The 19,829-nt window shown below is 41.3% G+C and overlaps 1 protein-coding gene across 4 annotated transcripts in view; it reads left to right on the plus strand.

Annotated features, from left to right (window-relative positions):
• MAPKBP1 (mitogen-activated protein kinase binding protein 1) overlaps window positions 1-19,829 on the plus strand; it is a 253,694-nt gene that overhangs the window by 194,091 nt on the left and 39,774 nt on the right. For all 4 annotated transcript variants that reach the window (XM_077464526.1, XM_077464529.1, XM_077464528.1 and 1 more), the window contains 8 exons: window positions 2,532-2,721; window positions 6,848-6,994; window positions 9,778-9,962; window positions 10,043-10,134; window positions 13,640-13,765; window positions 16,011-16,081; window positions 18,044-18,168; window positions 18,594-18,669. In XM_077464526.1, coding sequence (XP_077320652.1) covers window positions 2,532-2,721; window positions 6,848-6,994; window positions 9,778-9,962; window positions 10,043-10,134; window positions 13,640-13,765; window positions 16,011-16,081; window positions 18,044-18,168; window positions 18,594-18,669 — 1,012 coding nt within the window. The remainder of the gene's footprint in view (window positions 1-2,531; window positions 2,722-6,847; window positions 6,995-9,777; window positions 9,963-10,042; window positions 10,135-13,639; window positions 13,766-16,010; window positions 16,082-18,043; window positions 18,169-18,593; window positions 18,670-19,829) is intronic.

Consider the following 19,829-nt stretch of genomic DNA (forward strand, 5'->3'; position numbering starts at 1 on the left):
GTTTACTATTGGCGAACACCATCCCAAGCTTATGACCAGGACGACTGTCTTGTGCCAACAGTAAAGCATGGTGGTGGTGCAATCATGGTTTGGGTAGTCATATCTTGGTATTCTGGAGGCCTCGTCATCACCTTGAAAGGTAGTCACTGCCAGTGACTATGTACATATTATGGCTGACCATGTGCATTCCATGGTGCAGACATTGTTTCCTGAAGACAATGACATTTACCAAGACTATAATGATGCAATTCACACAGCTGATGTCAAATTGTTGTTTGACGAGCATGCAGACAACGTCTTGCACCTTCCCTGGGCATAGCAGTCGCCAGACCTCAATATCATACAGCCACTATAGTCAATTTTGTAGAAGAAGGTTTGGGCTAGTTTTCTGCCTCTGGAATGATTTTTGCATGAAGAGTGGTATCAAATTCCAATATACACCATCCAAGACATTTTTCAATTCCTGGGAAAATTCAGGCCATCTTGGATGCCAAAGGCAGTCCAACACCATTTTGGGTAATGTTTTTGTTGTGTTACCTGATGTTTACATAATTTTGTCCAGTGTGTGTGTGTGTGTGTGTGTGTGTGTGTGTATTTATATACACACATGCACACACACACTGTGGTATCTGTCAACATGTAGTCAATACATTGTAGGGCCACCTATCACTGCACTTACAGCTGCAAGCAGGTCTTTTTGGGTATGTCTCTACCAGATAAAATTGTGGTCGTTGCAACTTGTTATGTTACACGGTATTTGCATAGCAATTTTTCAAACGCTTTTTTAGTTTTTTTGGAAAGAAACTGTTTCATGAATTAAAAAAATAAATAAAGTTAGCCCGAAATTATTATTATTTTTTTTTTTTTTGTGAAAGATGTTACACTGTGTAAATAGATGCCTAACATGTCACGATTTAGAATTGTGCATACTTGTGGAATGGAACTAAAAATGTCAGTACTTAAAAATCTCCATAGACGACGGTTTAAAAATCTTTACACGTTACATGTTTAGAGTTACAGAGGAGGTCTAGTGCTAGAATTATTGCTCTCACTCTATTGTTTATGACGTATGTTACTTATGTGTATCTGTTTCTGATACTAGCCAGTGCCTCACCAGCCACTGACCTCACCGCATGTCCCTGGTCAAATTAGATGGAGAGCATCTGTGAACAGCAATTTTTAAGTCTTGCCACAGATTCTCCATTGGATTTAGGTCTGGACTTTGGGCCATTCTAACACATGCTGTGTTAGAATGGCTGTATGTTTAGGGTCAGTGCCCTGCTGGGAGGTGAACCTCCGCCCCAGTCTTTTGTAGACTCTACCAGGTTTTCTTCTAAGATTGTCCTGTATTTGGCTCCATCCATCTTCCCATCAACTTTAACCAGCTTCCCTTTCCCTGATGAAGAAAAGGGTGATGTGCAGTGTTAGTTTTCCACCACACATAGCGTTTTGCTTTTGGGCCAAAAAGTTAAATTTTGGTCTCATCTGACCAGAGCATTTTCTTCCACATGTGCCCCAGGTGGCTTCTCGCAAACAGGAATTCCTATGGCTTTCTTCTTGCCACTCTTCCATAAAAGGCAGATTTGTGGAGTACATGACTAATTGTTGTCCCGTGAACAGATTCTCCCACCTGAGCTGTGGATCTCTGCAGCTTCTCCAGAGTTACCATGGGCCTCTTGGCTGCTTCTCTGATTAATGCTCTCCTTGCCCAGCCTGTGAGTTTAGGTGGACAGCCATGTCTTGGTGGGTGAAGTTGTGCCATACTCTTTCCATTTTCAGATGATGGATTGAACAGTGCTCCGTGAGATGTTCAAACCTTGGGATATTTTTTTATAACCCAACTCTGCTTTAAAGTTCTCCACAACTTTATCCCTGACCGGTCTTGTGTGTTCCTTTGCATTTATGATGCTGTTTGTTCACTAAGGTTCTCCAACAAACCTGAGTGCTTCACAGAACAGCTGTATTTCTACTAAGATAATTACTCACTGGCAGACTCTATTTACTAATTTGGTGACTTGTGAAGGCAATTGGTTCCACTAGCTTTTGGTTAGGGTTAACAGAGTAAAGGGGGCAGTATACAAGTGCATACCACAATTTTCAGATATTTATTTGTAAAAATGTTGAAAAACATTTGTTTTCCTTCCACTTTACAATTATGTGCCACTTTGTGTTGGTCTATCACATAAAATCCCAATAAAATACATTTACGTATTTTGTTGTAACATGACAAAATGTGTAAAATTTCAAGGGATATGAATACCTTTTCTAGGCACTGTATATAAGTGTTGAGTATTTTAGTATTCTTAGAGCTCATGAGAGTGTGCAGTAGATATTATTTCTTGTAGTGGCCACACATGTCTGCATGGCATTCATTAACTTAAAGGTTTTTTTCTTATTTGTAAAGTGCATGTAAGCTATTAACAGTAATTGAACCACATGAACTGGTCAGCTGTTTCTAACTAGAAAGAAGCAAGCAGTGTGATAATATACAGAAAGCCTAATTAATTCCCTTATTGTTCTCTACTTTTCAGCCGCCTCTTCTCCAGCGCTGCAGATGCCAAGTACCCGGACACTGTGGGAATGACCTTTGACCCTGCCAACCAGTGGCTCTCTTGTGTGTACAATGACCACAGTCTGTATGTATGGGATATTAAAGACTTGAAGAAAGTTGGGAAAGTCTACTCGGCCTTATACCATTCTTCTTGTGTGTGGAGCATTGAGGTATGAGATACTGTCATACATTTATTTCTGTCCATTAGTTTTAAGACAACAAAAAGTAAAATGTAGCCCTATTTTGTGTACCATTTTGCTGTACATCAAATACAACGGAATGACCATATTCATGATTAGAATTTTTTTTAAGAGTTTACAACATACCAACTTTTATAGCAGTGTCAACATAATGATAATTTACAATGTGGCAGCTGATGTAAGGAAGGCTTTGGATAACACATACAATGGTGCGAGTCCTTATCCTTTGATATCCCTGAGTAGATCTAAATGTCATGATTAAATATCATATACCGTAAGCTGTCACCATTTACAGCATTTGCAAGCGGTTAGGGACAGATGTCCGGGCGTGGATGCATCTTTCTGTTTCCAGGACAGAAAGATGCATCCATTCTGTTTTTCGCTCACCCATCCTCTTCTCAATCCTCAAGAATCCAATTAATCTTGCCATTGGAATCAATTGTATGCAGGCAGGTGCCCATGTGAAGGAGGCCCTAATATGTTGATGTACATACAAACCTTGTTTTCACTTTTACATTTTCAGATTTTATGAAAAGAGTGCCTGATGGTCCTGCCATGAAGGTCCTTTTTCAGGCACTTTCAGTTATGGGTTAACAGCTGTCTCCCAGTTGTTCTCTTTCATGGTCACCTCATCATAGAAGCTCCTGATGGAGACTACAAGCTGCCAGGGCACAGAATATGAACTCTAATTTGGACAATGCATAGCTCATGAGCAGGTGCGAGATATTGTACTATATCGAGCGCAGATGAATATAAAGTTGGCTACACTGAGTTAAATTTCTTTTGTTTCCTGATGAACCAGCCAAAATTCACTGTTTGGGTGGCCCTATTGCCATCCCTCCTGTCCAGCATCTTTAAGTTTAAAAATCAAAGGAGCCAAATGTATAGTTTTCATCCAAACGGTGGCTACATCCCATTGGGATGCAACTCTGCAGGTGTTTTTACAGCTGCCGCCGGTGGCTGTGAGAATACGGTAGCCCCAGCAGGATATTCTTCTTTCCACAAATGTGGATGGAGGAATCTGTTTTTTTTTTTCTCAGCCTGCAAGAGGACTTTTGATCAGCGTGTGGCCAGCCATCCTTGCTCAACAGAATTTGATCGACTTCTGTTGAAAGGGAACATTGGAAAACTTTTCTTGATCAGCAGCTACAGCCACTAAACGGTGTATGCCACACCGATGGTGCAAAGCAGGATACTTTTATTTGTGTTTGGACTTATATACTTTTTTACACATAAACCTTTTTTTACACACAAACTTTCTTTGTGTGAGCCAAATCCCAGGATCCAGAAGCATGTCGGCTTAAGCGGACACAGAATTTCTTTCTTGGCATCCTGTTGGCAGAAAGGCAAAAGTAACCTTTATTGGATGTGTTTTAGGAGTAAGGATTTTTACACTTTATGCTCCATTTGTTTATAGCTGAAGACATCTGCAGCATTGTTGAGTTGGCTTCCTCGTCAGCAAAAAGCTAAAACTCCGGAAATGCTGCAAAGTTCCAGGGGACCCTCTTATTGTCAAACAAGCTAAGAGGTTGAAAGAGCTTTTTGCTTTTTCACTCTAATATTAAATCTTGTGTCATCCCTCACAAACTGCACAGTTCAAATCTGAGAACCAGTATTATAACAGAACCTGTATTTTGAGTTTTAATTGCAGTGTACAGTATTTTACAGTTACTTTTGTAATTATACACTGACTTTTTTGTAATTATTATGTATTTGTTCTGTGTTTTTTAATTGTATAAAATATAAGCTATCAGCCATGCGAACAGCAATATTAATAGCATTTTTAATCATAAAGTCCAGTTGTACTTTTTTAAACTTTTGCTGAGCCTTCCCCTACTACACCAACACCCTCTACCACCCTTTACCGCCAAGTTTACTATTTAACTCAAATACAGGTGAGAGTGTAGATATGGCCTTACCCTTTAGAAGAGGTCTTTCTTGATGGCTTGGTATGTAAACGTACATGTTCAGGTCACGTGAGCTAATCATTACACGGTTATGCTATGGAGGTAGGAGGATGAGAGAGGAGGGCTCTCTTCTCCTGTGGCTTATCTTAAAAGGAATATTGGTGATTGGAAAATTGTTTTCAACCCATCATCCCATCCTCCAAGAATGGATAAACAAGACAATCGTCTAGTGCCATGCATGCAGTATTTAGAGGTGCCTAGCAGGTGTGGAATATGTTTGTCAAGCACCCCCCTTTGACTTCAGTGTGCGTTTATACAATGTTTAGCCTGTATGTTCTCTGCTCCTTTGCAAGCAAAGTGTCCAAAATGTTAATTAAGTTGTATGTAATCATTTAGGGAAGCCTTCGTGTTGAAACAGTCACTTTTTGTTAGACCAGAATTGTCCTTTGATCATTCAGTAAGGCTGTAGAAAGCTTTTGTTTAACATTTTCATAACATTTTTGTTAGAGCCTTGGATTTAAAAAGGGCTGCCTTTAGGATAAATGCCTACTAATAGAGCCTCTGCAGCTGTCATTTATGGCATCTTTCAGTGCTTTGTATTCTTCCCTGTGCTGCAAACAGTACCTAACTTTATTCCCTCTAAATTAAATAATTCTTAGTAGTGATGTTTAGCCTTGGCTGGATCCATATATATAATTATTATTGAGATCCATATATAAGCATTAAGGTCTACATATAGAGCAAGGGTCTCCAAACTTTATAAGCAAAGGGCTAGTTTAATGTCCTTCAAACTGTGGCCAGAGGGAGAAGAAAATGTCTTGGCGCCCGTGCTAGTAAAAATGCCCAATCATTGGTATTAGGGGGAGTAGTAATTGCCTCATTATCGTTATTAATGGGAAAAATAGTGCTCCCGTGGTTAATGTCAGTAGAAGGAATAGTGTCCCATCAATAGGGAAAAATAGGGCCCCATGGTTAATGTCAGTGGAAGGAATAGTGCCCCTTCATTGGTGTCAGTAGAAGGAATAGTGTCCCATCAAAGGTATCAATGGGAAAAATAGTACCCCATGGTTAATGTCAGTGGGAGGAATAGTGCCCCATTGTTGGTGTTAGTAGAAGGAATAGTGCTCCATCGTTGGTGTCAGTGGGAGGAATAGTGCCCCATTGTTGGTGTTAGTAGAATGAATAGTACCCCATCATTGGTGTCAGTGGAAGCAATAGTACCCCATCATTGGTATCAATGGGAAGATTAGTGCCTCATGGTTAATGTCAGTGGGAGGAATAGTGCCCCATCATTGGTGTTAGTGGAAGGAACAGTGCCCTATCATTGGTGTCAGTGGCAGGCACTGTGCCCCACTGTTGCTGACCACCGCGGGGGGGAGATAAAGGGGGAATAAGGCCACAAGGGCCAGATAAAAGCAAGAAAAGGGCCGCAGTTTGGAGACCTCTGATATAGAGCCTCTGCATCTGCTATGTATGGTGTCTTTCAGTGCTTTGTTTTTTTCCTGTGCTGCACTGTGTACCTAGCTATGTTTCCTCTAAACTAAATAACTCCTGGTACTGATGTTTAGCCTTGGCTGGATCCATGTATAAACATTGAGAGCCATAGGAAACAAATGCAAGACACTTTACCATGCACATACAACTACTTCTACAGTTTCATTCTCATACAAGAATACAAACAAGTTATTCATTCCTGGATTTGTTGCTTCAATTGCTTGTTCAGCATATTTATCAAGGTTCTAGAAAATGTCTGTCTTAATTTGGCAACTATTAAGAGAGACCATGTAATTAAACAAAGTCACTGCAAGCTGCCTCTAGTGGCTAAAACACAAAACATTGCCATTCCAAATTGCCATACTTGGGAAAGCTAGGGACCGAAGACTGGCAACAAATGTGGGACATCACAGCGTACTGCTCAACTAAGCATTAACTGTAGGTTAAAAAAAAAATCTTTTGATGAGAGCATGCCAATATACAGCACTGGGCACCACCATACACATGCAGCCTTTTTAGGACCTATAATTGTTTTCTACTCCTTTTTCCACTGAGGGTTTTTTTTTTTTATTTAAAAAATACATTAAACAAATTAAATATAGGTTATGTATTTTAGTCAATTTACTTAGCAGAGGTTGTCTTTTTAACCTGAGTAAACATCTATTTCAATATTAATGTAACCCCTATTTATACAGACATACCCTGAAATGAAGGATAGTAACCAGGCCTGGTTACCACCCAACTCTTTCATAACATGCTCCTCTGATAGTACCATCCGTCTTTGGAATATGGAGACTTCAAACATCCATGGAACTGCATTACATCGAAATATCCTCAGCAATGTAAGCAATCTCCCAACTTTGGTATGACTTCATGTTTAGGAACCACATAGAGACCCAGAATATGTTTAAAGTGGTTGGGTTGGCATTATAGTCTTTAAATAATGCTGCAATCTCTTGTTTGTTTAAAGCAATGAAAGTACTGTCTTGAGTGGATCCCTTTTTATTTGTTTTAAAACAACATATTTTTTTTTTTTTTTTTAAGAATCATTCTTACCTAGGTGGATGCGGCATCGGTCTGAGACTGAGAACTGACCGATCAATCACCACCCATCCCTTGGTTCTTAGAGCTCCCTGAGCAGAGAGCTAGTGACTGTCATTTACCAGCTCCCTGAGCAGAGAGCTAGTGACTGTCATTTACCAGCTCCCTGAGCAGAGAGCTAGTGACTGTCATTTACCAGCTCCCTGAGCAGAGAGCTAGTGACTGTCAGTCACTGCTGTCTGCTCTTCCCCAACCCCTCCCCCCCAGCTCACTGGAGTGCAGGGCTGTAGAGGGGGCAGGAGCGGCCGGCTCAGAATCCCAGAGTCTCGCAGTGCAGGGTGCCGGTCCAAGCATGTGGGCGGATCCCAACTTTATTGTCGTGATCTTGCCCCAACCTGGATGGGCTCTGTGATGTCAGCCTACAGCAGGCTTCAGCTTCCTTCTGCACTCCTGTGATCCACAGGAGGAGTACAGCCAAAATGGCTTTGGTTGTACTTCTGCTTTAAGCCAGAAACATTGTCTCCCATTAAGAGATTTCCCTTCATTCCCTGTCCTGTATAACAGCAGGATGTGGGAGCAAATCACTCCAAAATACAAATTTATATTACAACTGACTTGTAGTCATTTAGCAATAACTGTGCTTTGTATATATTACCTTTTTTTGGTATATTGGCCTAGATTAAAACATTTATAACAGTGTCCTCTAAGGCAGTGGTTCTCGACCTTCTAGTGCTGTGACCCCTTGATAAAATTTCCCAAGTTGTAGGGACTCCAACAGTAAAATAATTTTCATAGCCTGGGTCAGCACCCAAGGCAAGACAAGTGATTTGCTCCCCTAACCCATGAATAGTTAGCGCTCCCTGAGTCCCTTCCGCTCGTACAGTATTAAAACCCCTTATGCTACATTTTAGGATGTACCACTCTTTCTCTTTGTTCTTTTTTTCCCTTTTATCTCTCTATCCTAATTTCTTGTTTTGTTTTTTTTCCCCCACCATCCCTCTCTCTTGCCATCTTTCTTGTTCTTATTCTTTCTCTCCCTTTTTCTTTGTTCTTCCCCCTCTTTTCCTCTCCCATGTATTCTCTATTTTTTCCCTATTCTCTATTTTTTTCCTTCTCTTACTCCATGGTGGGGGGGACAGGGGACCGTGTCTCCAACTTTATCTCCGACATTGTTGTGTCTCGTAGCAGTAACACCTATGCCAAAATCAAGAGATGGGGTCTCCTCCAGCCTCTCCCACTTCATATTCCTCACCAGTCAGCTGACCTCTACTGTCTGCCCCCATCCATGCCGTGAACTGAATGGGGGGCTGCGAGCTCCACGGACTGCCCTGCTGGGTGCCCGCAAAAAAGCTGGGAGAGAGGTGCAGGCTTCAGGAGCAGCCCAGGATTCGGTGACCCCTAGCAAATCATCATTCGACCCCAAGGGGGTCCTGACCCCCAGGTTGAAGAACCACTGCTCTAAGGGCTCAACTCGGTACTTACATTTGTAAGTCTAACATCTGACAGTTATAGCTAGCTGAACATTAGGCAAAAATTGGAAGTCGAGGTTCACCTTCAGTTTTTTTTTTTTTTTTTTATAACGTATTAGGTAGGTTTAGCTACTATGTTCTTTATAAAGCACAGGTACACCAGTTGTTGGGCCTCTTTACTGGAGCATTGCAGTTAATTGAGTAATTTATATTTTGTGTAAAATTTGTTTTTTACGGTGGTATTAAACCCAAAACCAAAAGATGTTAGATGTATTAATAGATTTAATACATAAAAAAAATTGAAGGCAAACTCCAGTTAATACTTTTTAAGCAGTTAAAACAAACAGGGTTTTTTTTTTTCTTTTGGACAGGTTTTACATAAATAAAAGTTGATCATTGTAAGCACCCCTGCTAGTGTTAAATGGATTGTCGCATCTTCTGTAACTGGTATATTCTGCTGGAGAGCTTATTCTGTTGAAATACAACAGACTTACTGGCCGGATCACCAGATGAAAATAGAAGAAAGGCTAAATATAAAAAAATTAATGCAGGCATCCCATCCAAGAAATGTCAATCTGCAATATAATAAATGTTTGCTTTTGGGTTTGATACCACTTTAAGGAAAAAACTGTTCCCCCCTCTCCTTCACTGCACTTTGACAAGTAAACACATCCTTCAAAGTGGTTGTAGAACTCAAAAATGAAAAATGACCAGAGCATATCCCTCTATAGTGTTTACACTTCTGATAGGATATCCCAACACCACAGAATCTCAGGAGGGGGCCCTGCTGTGATTGACAGCCTAAGCTGTGTAGAGAGGATTGTGCCCTTTTCCTCACTCAGATCTCCAATTACACTGAGCCCCTTGCTGTATGCTGTACAGTGCGTGACATCAGATCTCTGCCCCCTGTCTGCAAGAGCTGAGAAATAGTCTTTGATCAGTGTGTTTTAGAAATTTGTACAGAATAGAGGGCTACAGAAAAACAAGTACAACTGATGTGGGAGGAATTGTTTAATCTCTGTTTATCAGATGAAGCAAGTCACTTCAGTGGATAAATGTCAGGGCTTACCACCAGTTTAATGTCTTGCTAATATATCTTAACACTCTATTTTCAGGATCTGATGAAAATCATTCTGATAGACAATAATACGCAGGCCTTGCTAGACACTGATTGTAACACTGCTGGCCTGGCAGATAAAGTGGACCCTCAATTATTAGACACCAAGATTGGCATTCGCTCTGTGTGTGTGAGTCCCAATGGCCAGCACTTGGCATCGGGGGACAGGACAGGTACTCTAAGGTAATGGCATTACAAGTTATTTATGGTGTTACAGTGCAAAGATTTATATTGCAAATTTAAAACTTACATTTATGCCATAGGGTACATGAACTACAATCTCTGTCAGAGCTGTTGAAAGTAGAAGCCCATGACTCAGAGATTCTGTGTCTGGAGTACTCAAAGCCACAGATCGGTAAGAATCTTCTGCATTTATATTCTCGTAACTGACCGTCTTGTACTGTAAATGTCTCTAAATGGTGAAACGTCAAATGAATACTGCAGTGGCTGTGTGTTAGTAAACCTAAAGATTGACTTCTGTCAAAAAGCAACAGATGGATCGAAATTCAGCCAGTCTATGCTGAACTAACTAAAATGTAATCCAACAATGGCAAGCTGTTCTGTTTATTAGCGAATTTGAGTTATTAAAGTGGTTGTAAAGGCAAGGTTTTTTTTCATCTTAATGCATTCTATGCATTAAGATAAGAAGCCTCCCCAGCTCTCCCCTTACCTTAGCCCCATGTCTGTCCAGTGATGTCCACGAGTCCCTCAGACATACAGCACTCTTGATCAAAGTCAGCCAATCAGGAGAGAAAAATGGACAGGACCAAACGGCAGCTCCATGTCTTAATGGACACAGTGAGCTGCAGCTTGGCTCAGGTGCCCCCATAGCAAGCTGCTTGCTGTGGGGGAACTCAAAGGGAGGGGCCAGGAGCAGCGAAGAGGGACCCGAGAAAAGGAGGATCCAGGCTGCCCTGTTCAAAACCACTACACTAAAGAGGCAAGTATAACATGTTTGTGTTTTTTTTTTTGTTTGTTTTTTTGTTTGTTTTTTTAAGCAAGACTTTACAATCACTTTCAGGATAACTCAGATCCCTTTTGTCTGGCTTCTCTCTATGAAGCCTGATTGGACTTATCCCAAAAGCTTGTATATTTCATAACTCAAGTAAGCCAGTAAACCATATTAACCACTTCCCGACCGGCGCACGCCGATGTACGTCGGCAGAATGGCACGGGCAGGCATATTGGCGTACAGGTACGTCCATTTTAAAATGCCGCACTGCCATCGCGTGCGCCCCGCCGGCGGAGCACTTGCGTGCCGGTCGGGACCCCCGTGAGTCCGGTCGCGGGTCCCGCGGACTTTATTGCCGCATGGATACCCGCGATCGTCTCACGGGGCGGCTGAATAAGGAGATGCTGTTGTAAACAGCATCTCCCCGTTCTGCCTAGCAACAAGTGACGCTGATCTCTGCTCCATGTGATTGGAGCAGAGATTAGTGTTCACTAACACAAAGCCCAGCCCCCCACAGTAACACGCCCCTAGGAACACTTAACTCCTACACTGCCACCCCCTGGTTAACCCCTTCACTGCCAGTGTCATTTACACAGGAATCAATGCATTTGTATAGCATTGATTGCTGTATAAATGACAATGGTCCCAAAAATGTCCGCTGTGTCCGCATTAATGTCGCAGTCACAATAAAAATCGCTGATCGCTGCCATTACTAGTAAAAAAAAAAAATTATTAATAAAAATGCCATTAAACGATCCCCTATTATGTAAACGCTATAACTTTTGCGCAAACCAATCAATAATCGCTTATTTACCAAAAATATGTAGAAGAATACGTATCAGCCTAAACTGAGGGAAATAATGTTTTTTTTATATATTTTTGGGGGATATTTGTTATAATCTTATTAAAAGTAAATCTTATAAAAAGTAAAAAGTATAATTTATTATTACTTATAAAAAGTAGAAAATAATGCGTTTTTTAAAAAATTGTTGCTCTATTTTTGTTTATAGCGCAAAAAATAAAAACTGCAGGGGTGATCAAATACCACCAAAAGAAAGCTCTATTTGTGGGAAAAAAAGGACGTCAATTTTGTTTGGGAGCCACGTCGCATGACAGTGGTGTCAGTTAAAGCGACGCAGTGCCGAATCGCAAAAAGTGGTCTGGTCTTAAGCCAGCAAAATGGTCCGTTCTAAAAGTGGTTAAATTTTTAGTAACGCTTTTTTCTTTTTTGGCCTAAAATAAAAAAGATGTTTATACCTACCTGCTCTGTGCAATGATATTACTCAGAGCAGTCGCCTACTTTTTTTGTGTTGGTCCCCCTCTGGCACTGTCATCTCCTTGTTCCGAGTGCCCCCATGCACCCGAGCCAGGCTGTCTGTCCATAGAAAAAGGGTCGCTGGTTTGAATCCCAACCATGACTCTACCTGCCTGGAGTTTGCATGTTCTCCCTGTGCCTGCGTGGGTTTCCTCCGGGTACTCCAGTTTCCTCCCACACTCCACACAGACATGCTGGTAGGTTAATTGGCTTCTAAGTTGGCCCTTGTATATGAGTGCGAGTTAGGGATTATAAGCTCCATGAGGGTAGGGACTGATGTGAATTAGAGCTGCACGATTCTGGCTAAAATGATCACACTTTTTTTTTTTTTTTTGCTTAGAAGGTAGATCACGATTCTCGTGGCGTAACATCATCTTTCATTAAAACAAAAAAAAACTGGGCTAACTTTACTGCCTATTGCGTCTTTTAGAGTTGTGCTTCTACTCTCAGGGTTGCAGCCGCCAGTGCATTTTGAAATTGGAACTGTCTTATTCCTATTGACTTTTTATCCTCCTTTTTGGTGATTTATTGCGTCATTTTATCATTGCTTTTATTGTTTATTTTATCTTTCAGTTGGTTTTTAGCACCATCATTTTATTTTTTCTGCTGGGCAAATACAGTGTGACACAAAATATTGCAGTTATTGATTATAACTTAAGAAAGAAGTGAGAAAAAGATTTAGACTTTGAGTGGTTAAACTTCCTGCCTTTACACTTTGTTAAAAACTTGGCAGACTGCGTGGATTTTTTCTTTACACACAGAAGGGTATCCCTTTGATCTAAGAAGGAAGCCTTAGTTACAATATTTCATGTTAAAAACTTGTCGGACTGCCCGAGGTTTTCTTTTGACAGCTGAGTGAGCAGATAAGCCTCTCCACTTGTTAGAACAAAGAATTGGCAAACTCTGCAATAGAGATTGTCAGGGGGTTGAATCGCGATCACAATTTTTTAACGATTAATTTTGTAGCTCTAATATGAATTTACAATGAATATGTAAAGCGCTGCCATAAGCCTTTGTGGGAGTATAGTTTCGATAAAAAACGATGAAAAGCGCTACTGCAAAAACGTTGAGAAACTCATTCTACAACGAACGCTAAAACATCCAGTGTTCATGAGGCCTTAAGCTGGTAATACATCTTATTATTTTATTTTTTATTTTAGCTGGGTGAAAACTCTAATAGATTACATCATCCACACAGACAAGGTGGATGGAGGAATTCCCCCACATCCTTGCTGGGACATTGTATTATGACAGTGGCAACCGCCACTGTCAGAATACACTGATTTGGTTGCTATGTGAATATATATATAAAATTAGGCAAAATGCTCAACAATGTTACATGTCATCACATGATATACTGAACTCTTATGTTCCCTTTAAGGGGAATCATGGGACTAGAGCCCAAAGTACTTCCCACTTCTATAGCCAAGGTAGATTATTGCACCTTCAGCAGGAGAGCTTATTTTAAGTGTGATTCAACTTTAAATTTCTAGAAAGTGTTTTACCTTGATAATGTGTGCTTTCCTAAATCCATTAGTGACATCTGACAGTAAACACATGTATCCTCATTAATCCTTTTCTTCCTGCTATCAGGATTAAACCTCCTGGCTTCCGCCAGCCGAGACAGACTTATCCACGTTTTAGATGCTTCTAAGGATTACAGCCTCCAGCAAACCTTGGACGATCATTCTTCATCGATCACTGCTGTGAAATTTGCTGGTATTTTCTCTGTTGATTTTTAAACAATTCAATATTATCTGAAAGATGATGGAACTATGTTGTTAATTGTACACAGGATGTTCAGCTTTATGAATGTGTAGCCAATGTCCTCTTTCTCTTGTATAAGTTTTCCTGATTCAAATTTTTTGGTGTTGCTCCCAAATTACCCTGGAGATTAGGGCAGATCATAGACGAGTCAAAAGCCGAGCGTTCTATCGATCGAAAAATGAAAATGGCACGTGTGTCATCATTTGTTTCATTTTTCTAAACCAAAATGAAGCACGTTGGATCAGGCACTTTTGATTGCAACACGAAAATGTGTGTCACAGCTGGCACACTAATGATGTGAAAAACGAATGACCAAGAATGTTTGGTTTTTGACTCGTCTATTGTCTGCCTTAACTGTGTGACTGGCCTTTAAAGGATTCACTGCTCAACAGATTCAGTAAACTTCCTCAATCCCTTTCTTAAAAGGATTTGATGAGAGGATTTATGGAGGCTGCCATTGCCGAGTTCTCTTTTTGAGAATGCTAGATGCCTGGTTGTCATTCTAAAGCTTCAGTGCTGTCTGATAAGTTGATCTGAAACAATAGACGTTAGCATTACTCGTACTCATTTGCAGCATGCTTGTTCCATGCCTGTGACTCAAAAGTACCAAAATCAGACACAGCCAGGCAACTATTATTTTCTCATGGAGGCCAGTAAGGATGGACACCATATATCTCTCATGAGAGAGTAACTTTAGGCTTTAACACTGTTGGAGCTCATTTCCTTTTGTGGTTGGGTGGTAAAAACATATGGTCCCATCGTATACACCTTTCACAATAGAATGAACAGCTGTGTCCAGGCAGCCACTGAGTTTTGGTAGGCATAAATAGGCTGCCTGTGGATGGCACCTGCTGGATAGGGACTCCTAAACAAGCGGCCCATTCATGGTGTACTGACCTCTGTGTCTGTGTGAACAAGCCTGTAAACATTACACTTTAATGAAACATTGTCACCATGTCCATTCAGGGCAAAGTGACAAGGTCTTCAGAGGCCCCAATGACCAACTGATCTTCTCTGTCAGCACCCCCTATTTGCTCTTTCCACTGCCACAGCCAGAGACAATACATGGTGCTTCCAGGTATGGGGGGCATGGGACCACCTCCCATGTGAGTTCTTTGATCTATCAGCCAATCACAGAGCCTCTGATGTCACTGCTGCTCCTCATGTCCAACATTGGGGATTTTAAAGCTGACTGTGAGGAAAGAGTAGCAATGACAAGGCATGTATAAGTGTGTCGGAAGGTAAGCCCGACTCCAGGCAGATAAAAAATAATAATTATCCCTTGCAGTGGGGCTGTGCCCACATGACAAGGGTTAATGGCACTCTTTGTCTAGGGGAACAGAGAAACTGTTTTACCTACCTGATCCTTCGTAACCCCCTACCCCAGCAGGGCTATGCAGCCTGCTCGGGTCTTGATAATAGATGGGGGTGCGGAAGGACTGGTCTTGCTGTGGGGAGGAGCAGAGGATTGGGTAAGTATGTCTCCTTTTATTATTCCACTCAACATAAATAATTTACCCTTGCAGTGCAGACAGCCCAACTGCAGGCGCTAATTTAGTTGCCCAGAGTTGGGCTTTCTGGTAACATGGAGAGGGGATGGAGCCTATGTCAAATTTTTATTACAGCTTGTTTCGGTTGAGGGGAGGTTAAAACATTTATCGTTGTCATGTTGGAAATTTCCTCTGATTTCCTGTCCCTGTGACAACGTTTTGAACAGGCCAGGAAGTCTCAGTCAGCAGCCTACCTTCAAAAACCAATCTATTTTTTGAACACCACATATTGTGCTGCTGGCTAATTCCATGTGATTGCTGACATCTATATTTTTAAAACCCCAAGAACAATGCCATCAAATGTTTCAATGCTCAAGCTCTATCCTATTTCATTTTCTGTTTGGAGATTACACACAACGCAATACCCTATTATAAAAGACTGCAGTCCTGCACAGGAACACAGTAACAAATCCTACGTTGGTTTCCTAGATAGCATCATTCACTCACAACCCGATTTAACTAGTTTCCTTGCATTGCTTATTAAAGCATAATCCCAATGAACAGTGTAAGGGGAATTCAGTTTTTTGTGTGATAGCACATTTTGCTTCTGTGAAGAGCTGCAAATGCAGGATTTTGCTTACCAGTTCCACAAAGTGTCACAATGCTTTATAATGTAACCCTTGTGTCTGTTTTAAACGCTTTTCTAGCTAACGATGGCAAAGTACGAATGATCAGCTGTGGAGCCGATAAGAGCATTTATTTCCGTACTGCTGAACAGGTACGTGAATTCCGATATCTTTACACAAGTGCAAACAACTCATCCATGACCAAATTCAGTAAAAGGTCTATAAACCTTGTCCTATTATTAAACCAGACCCTCTGACACTGTGAGTGATATGTACGCTGTATAGTAGCTGTTACGTGGCTCTTTTAACAATTCTATTAAATGCACTCTTTCAAATGTTACGTATACCTTAAGCCCCGTGTGGCCATATAGAGGCTTCACTGTCCAAACTTTCCCACCCAGGTGTTCACTGTCAGTCATTGGGATGCATGATAGACAGCCCCTCCATAGAATTGAATGGTATTTTCTCGATGAATTAAAAGAAAAAGCAAGGAACTGCCTGGAGAATTTTCAAGGACAGCTACGCTGCTCCCAGTGGCTCACAAAGTATGGAGCATTAACTTGTTGACAGAGGACTTAAAGGGGTTGTAAAGGTTTGCGTTTTTTTCACCCTAATGCATCCTATGCATTAAGATGAATAAACATCCGACAATACCGCCCCCCCCCCCCCCCCCGTTTTACTTAACTGAGCCCGTTCATCTGCTGCGCTCTCCCCCAATCTCCTCTTCGCTGCTCAGCCTGGCCATTGATTGGCTAGAGTGGATGGATTGAAAGCAGCGCAGCCATTGGCTTGCGCTGCTGTCAATCACATCCAGTGACGTGGTGCTCCGGGGGCCAGGGCCGAGTGATACAGTTATCGGCTATAGCTGCCGGCTGTATCACGGAAGCACGCCCGCAAGAACTAACCACCATACGAGAGAGCTCGCATGAAGGTGCTTAGTTCTTGTGGGTAGGAGCCGAGACAGCCGCCGAGGGAACCCAGAATACCAGGTTCAGGGCCACTCTGTGCAAAACGAGCTGACATGGTATGACATGTTTGTTATTTATTTTTTTTATTTACCTTTACAACCCCTTTAAACTGGCCATAGATGAATCAAAATTCAGCTAGTTCAGCAGGCTCTGGCCCAATTTTGATCCACGTGTGTTTTGGTTTGTGAAAAGTCAATCTAATGTTCGCTTCTCAAAAATGGCCTTGTTGGAAAATGTTTATTCTCTGCTGCAGCGCTGATCAATCAGTGTTTTCTGAGAGCAGAAGAGTCCCTGCTGTCAGAATACAATTGCACAGAAGGGAGGAATCCTCCATCCACCTTGCATGAGTGGATGAGGGAATCCATTCAGCTTTTATCGATCAGCCTGCTAGCTGGTCAAAGAAAAAAAAAAACATACTCGTAGACGATTCTTTTTTTTTTTTTTCTCGATCAGCCAGTGGACTAAACGGGGGGGGGGGGAACAACAACAATCCCCTTTCCTCACCTATACATGGAAGGTGGATGAAGTAATCTTCCCTGCTGTGCCATTGTATATTTGACAGCAGGACTCAGCTGCAAGTCAGTGATCCAAAAAATGTTTTCCAACAGTCCTTTTTGTTAGATCAAGCATACATATTCGCCAGGACACCATGGATTGACAAATTTTCGTCCAAAAGGTTTAATGCAGATAATCACATCACAAAGGAAAAGTGCAACATTTTGGAGCCGCGCAGGACCCCGTCGTCAGGCATGTGGATTGTCAATCATTGGTGTGCTGGCGAATATGTACACTTGTTTGATACTTCCGGGACCCAACTGGTAATCGCTGCAACACCCGCTACTTTATGAGCCATTGATACCAGGAACGTGTGCGATAGGAATATCGATTTGACTGTATGTTAGATAAACTTCTGTTGAGCAGGAATGCCCATAAATAGATTAAAATTCAGCCAGTACCTGCTGAACTGGCCAAATTGTAATTTTTAACTTTGGAGGGTGGTTGAAATGCTGGGGGGTGGGGGGTGGTGAGGGGGTGTAGCTTGAAAGAGATTAATTGTAAGAAAGTAATTCTCCTTTAATTTATGTGTCCTTAGGAAAATCGTTTGTGCATTTTACAGTTTTATAATTGTGACTTTTTTATTTTCAGACAGGAGAAGGGGCGATACATTTCACTCGCACACACCACATAGTACGTAAAACAACCTTGTATGATATGGATGTAGATCCTGGCCTGAAGTATGCAGCCATTGGCTGCCAGGACAGAAATATCAGGTAGGGTCTAACTTTTGCTTGTAGTTTTGTGTTTTCATATGTAAAATATCTTGAAGATCAGAATAAAATTGAAAGGAAACTGTTCTAGCTTGTTCATGTAGAACAATACAGAGATAAGTATTGCTTTCATTGTCACAACTAATAGTTGAACCCTATTCAGCCACACAGAGTTATCTTCATTGATCTGACATCAATAAGTTAATATCTGGCTGCTGTGAATTGCTGCTCTTTGCCCATTGTATGCCCCTTTGCTCTTTTTATTGAATATTCCTTCTAGAGTTCTAACATTTTAATACATACTTTTTTTATACCTCTGACAGGCTTAATCAGCCTAATATGTATCCAAGTCCTAAACTACTTGATCTATTTTTTTTGAATATCAGTGTTAATGGTCCTATTGTGACCCCCCTTGTTTTGTGCTTCAGGATTTTTAACATCAGCAGTGGGAAGCAGAAGAAGCTGTACAAAGGCTCACAGAGCGAAGACGGGACTCTTATTAAAGTAAGCACATCCTGCTGGTCGCTGGATATTTCTTCCCATCAGAGTGTCAGACAGTTTATACCCTTATGTGCATCATATCCTGGTTAATCTGTCCAGTAGATAATTGCTGAAATGGATACAGAAACCAAAGCCTACATACCCAACTATTTTATTTTTAATACTGTTATTCCTCTGTAGTGCTAGTCAAGTAGATCCTATAATACCCTGTTTAGGGCTCATTCAGGCGGACATATGCATCTAGGCATCATTTTGCTGACAGCAAGATTCTGCATACAAGCATTCCTGACTGTCTATGCACTTATGTAGTTAAAAAAAAAAAAAAAAATTTAGTTTATCCTTAATTTTTCCCCATTTAGAATAGTCACGGTCATTAAACCTTGTCAGTCAAGCCATTTTCATTGATTTTCACTGATTTTGGAAACCTGCCGATTCAGCTTTTGATCTTGTCTGAGAGTTGTCCCGTTCCCTCCTTGTCTTTCTTAAAGTGGTATTAAAGCTTTGTGTTTTTTTTTTTCTTTTTTAAATAACAAACATATCAAACTTGCCTGCTATGTGCAGTGGTTTTGCACATAACAGCTCTGATACTTTTCTTTTTGGGTCCCCTGCTGGCGCTTCTGGCTCCTCCCCTAAAGCAGTGCCCCCAAAGAAAGCCGATTGCCCTGTGTGCACCACAGTGTGCTGTGTATCCATAAGACACATAGAGCCACGGTTCGGCCCTGCCCCCTGCTTCTCTCTTCATTGGCTCACTGGCTGTGATTGACAGCAGTTGGGAGCCAATGGGCTCCTGCTGCTGTCTCGCCCAATGAGGAGGGAGAGTCTCATCAGGACAGGTGAGGCTATTGTGAACAACGCTGGATTGGAGGAAGCTCAGGTAAGGATTGGGGTGGGGGTCACTGCACACAGAAGATTTTTTTATCTTCATGCTTTAGAACCTCTTTTAAGGTAGCTGATTATTATTGGAAAGATATATAACGAATTGTATTAAAATTGTTCCCATTATGAACTAGCTCATTGAGGACCTGTAACAAAGATTCTTGTATGTCCAAGCCAGGGACTGTATGTGTACTGACAAAGTATGAAAGAGTTAAGTTTCCAGGACAGTCATAGATTTTTTTGGCTCCTTGCATAGTAGTAAATGCTAATCAGCAGTATTTACTGCT

This window comes from Lithobates pipiens, unplaced genomic scaffold (genome assembly GCF_037356315.1).
Source record: "Lithobates pipiens isolate NorthernLeopardFrog02 unplaced genomic scaffold, aLitPip1_a1.2 Scaffold_30, whole genome shotgun sequence".
In the NCBI taxonomy this organism is placed as follows: domain Eukaryota; kingdom Metazoa; phylum Chordata; class Amphibia; order Anura; family Ranidae; genus Lithobates; species Lithobates pipiens.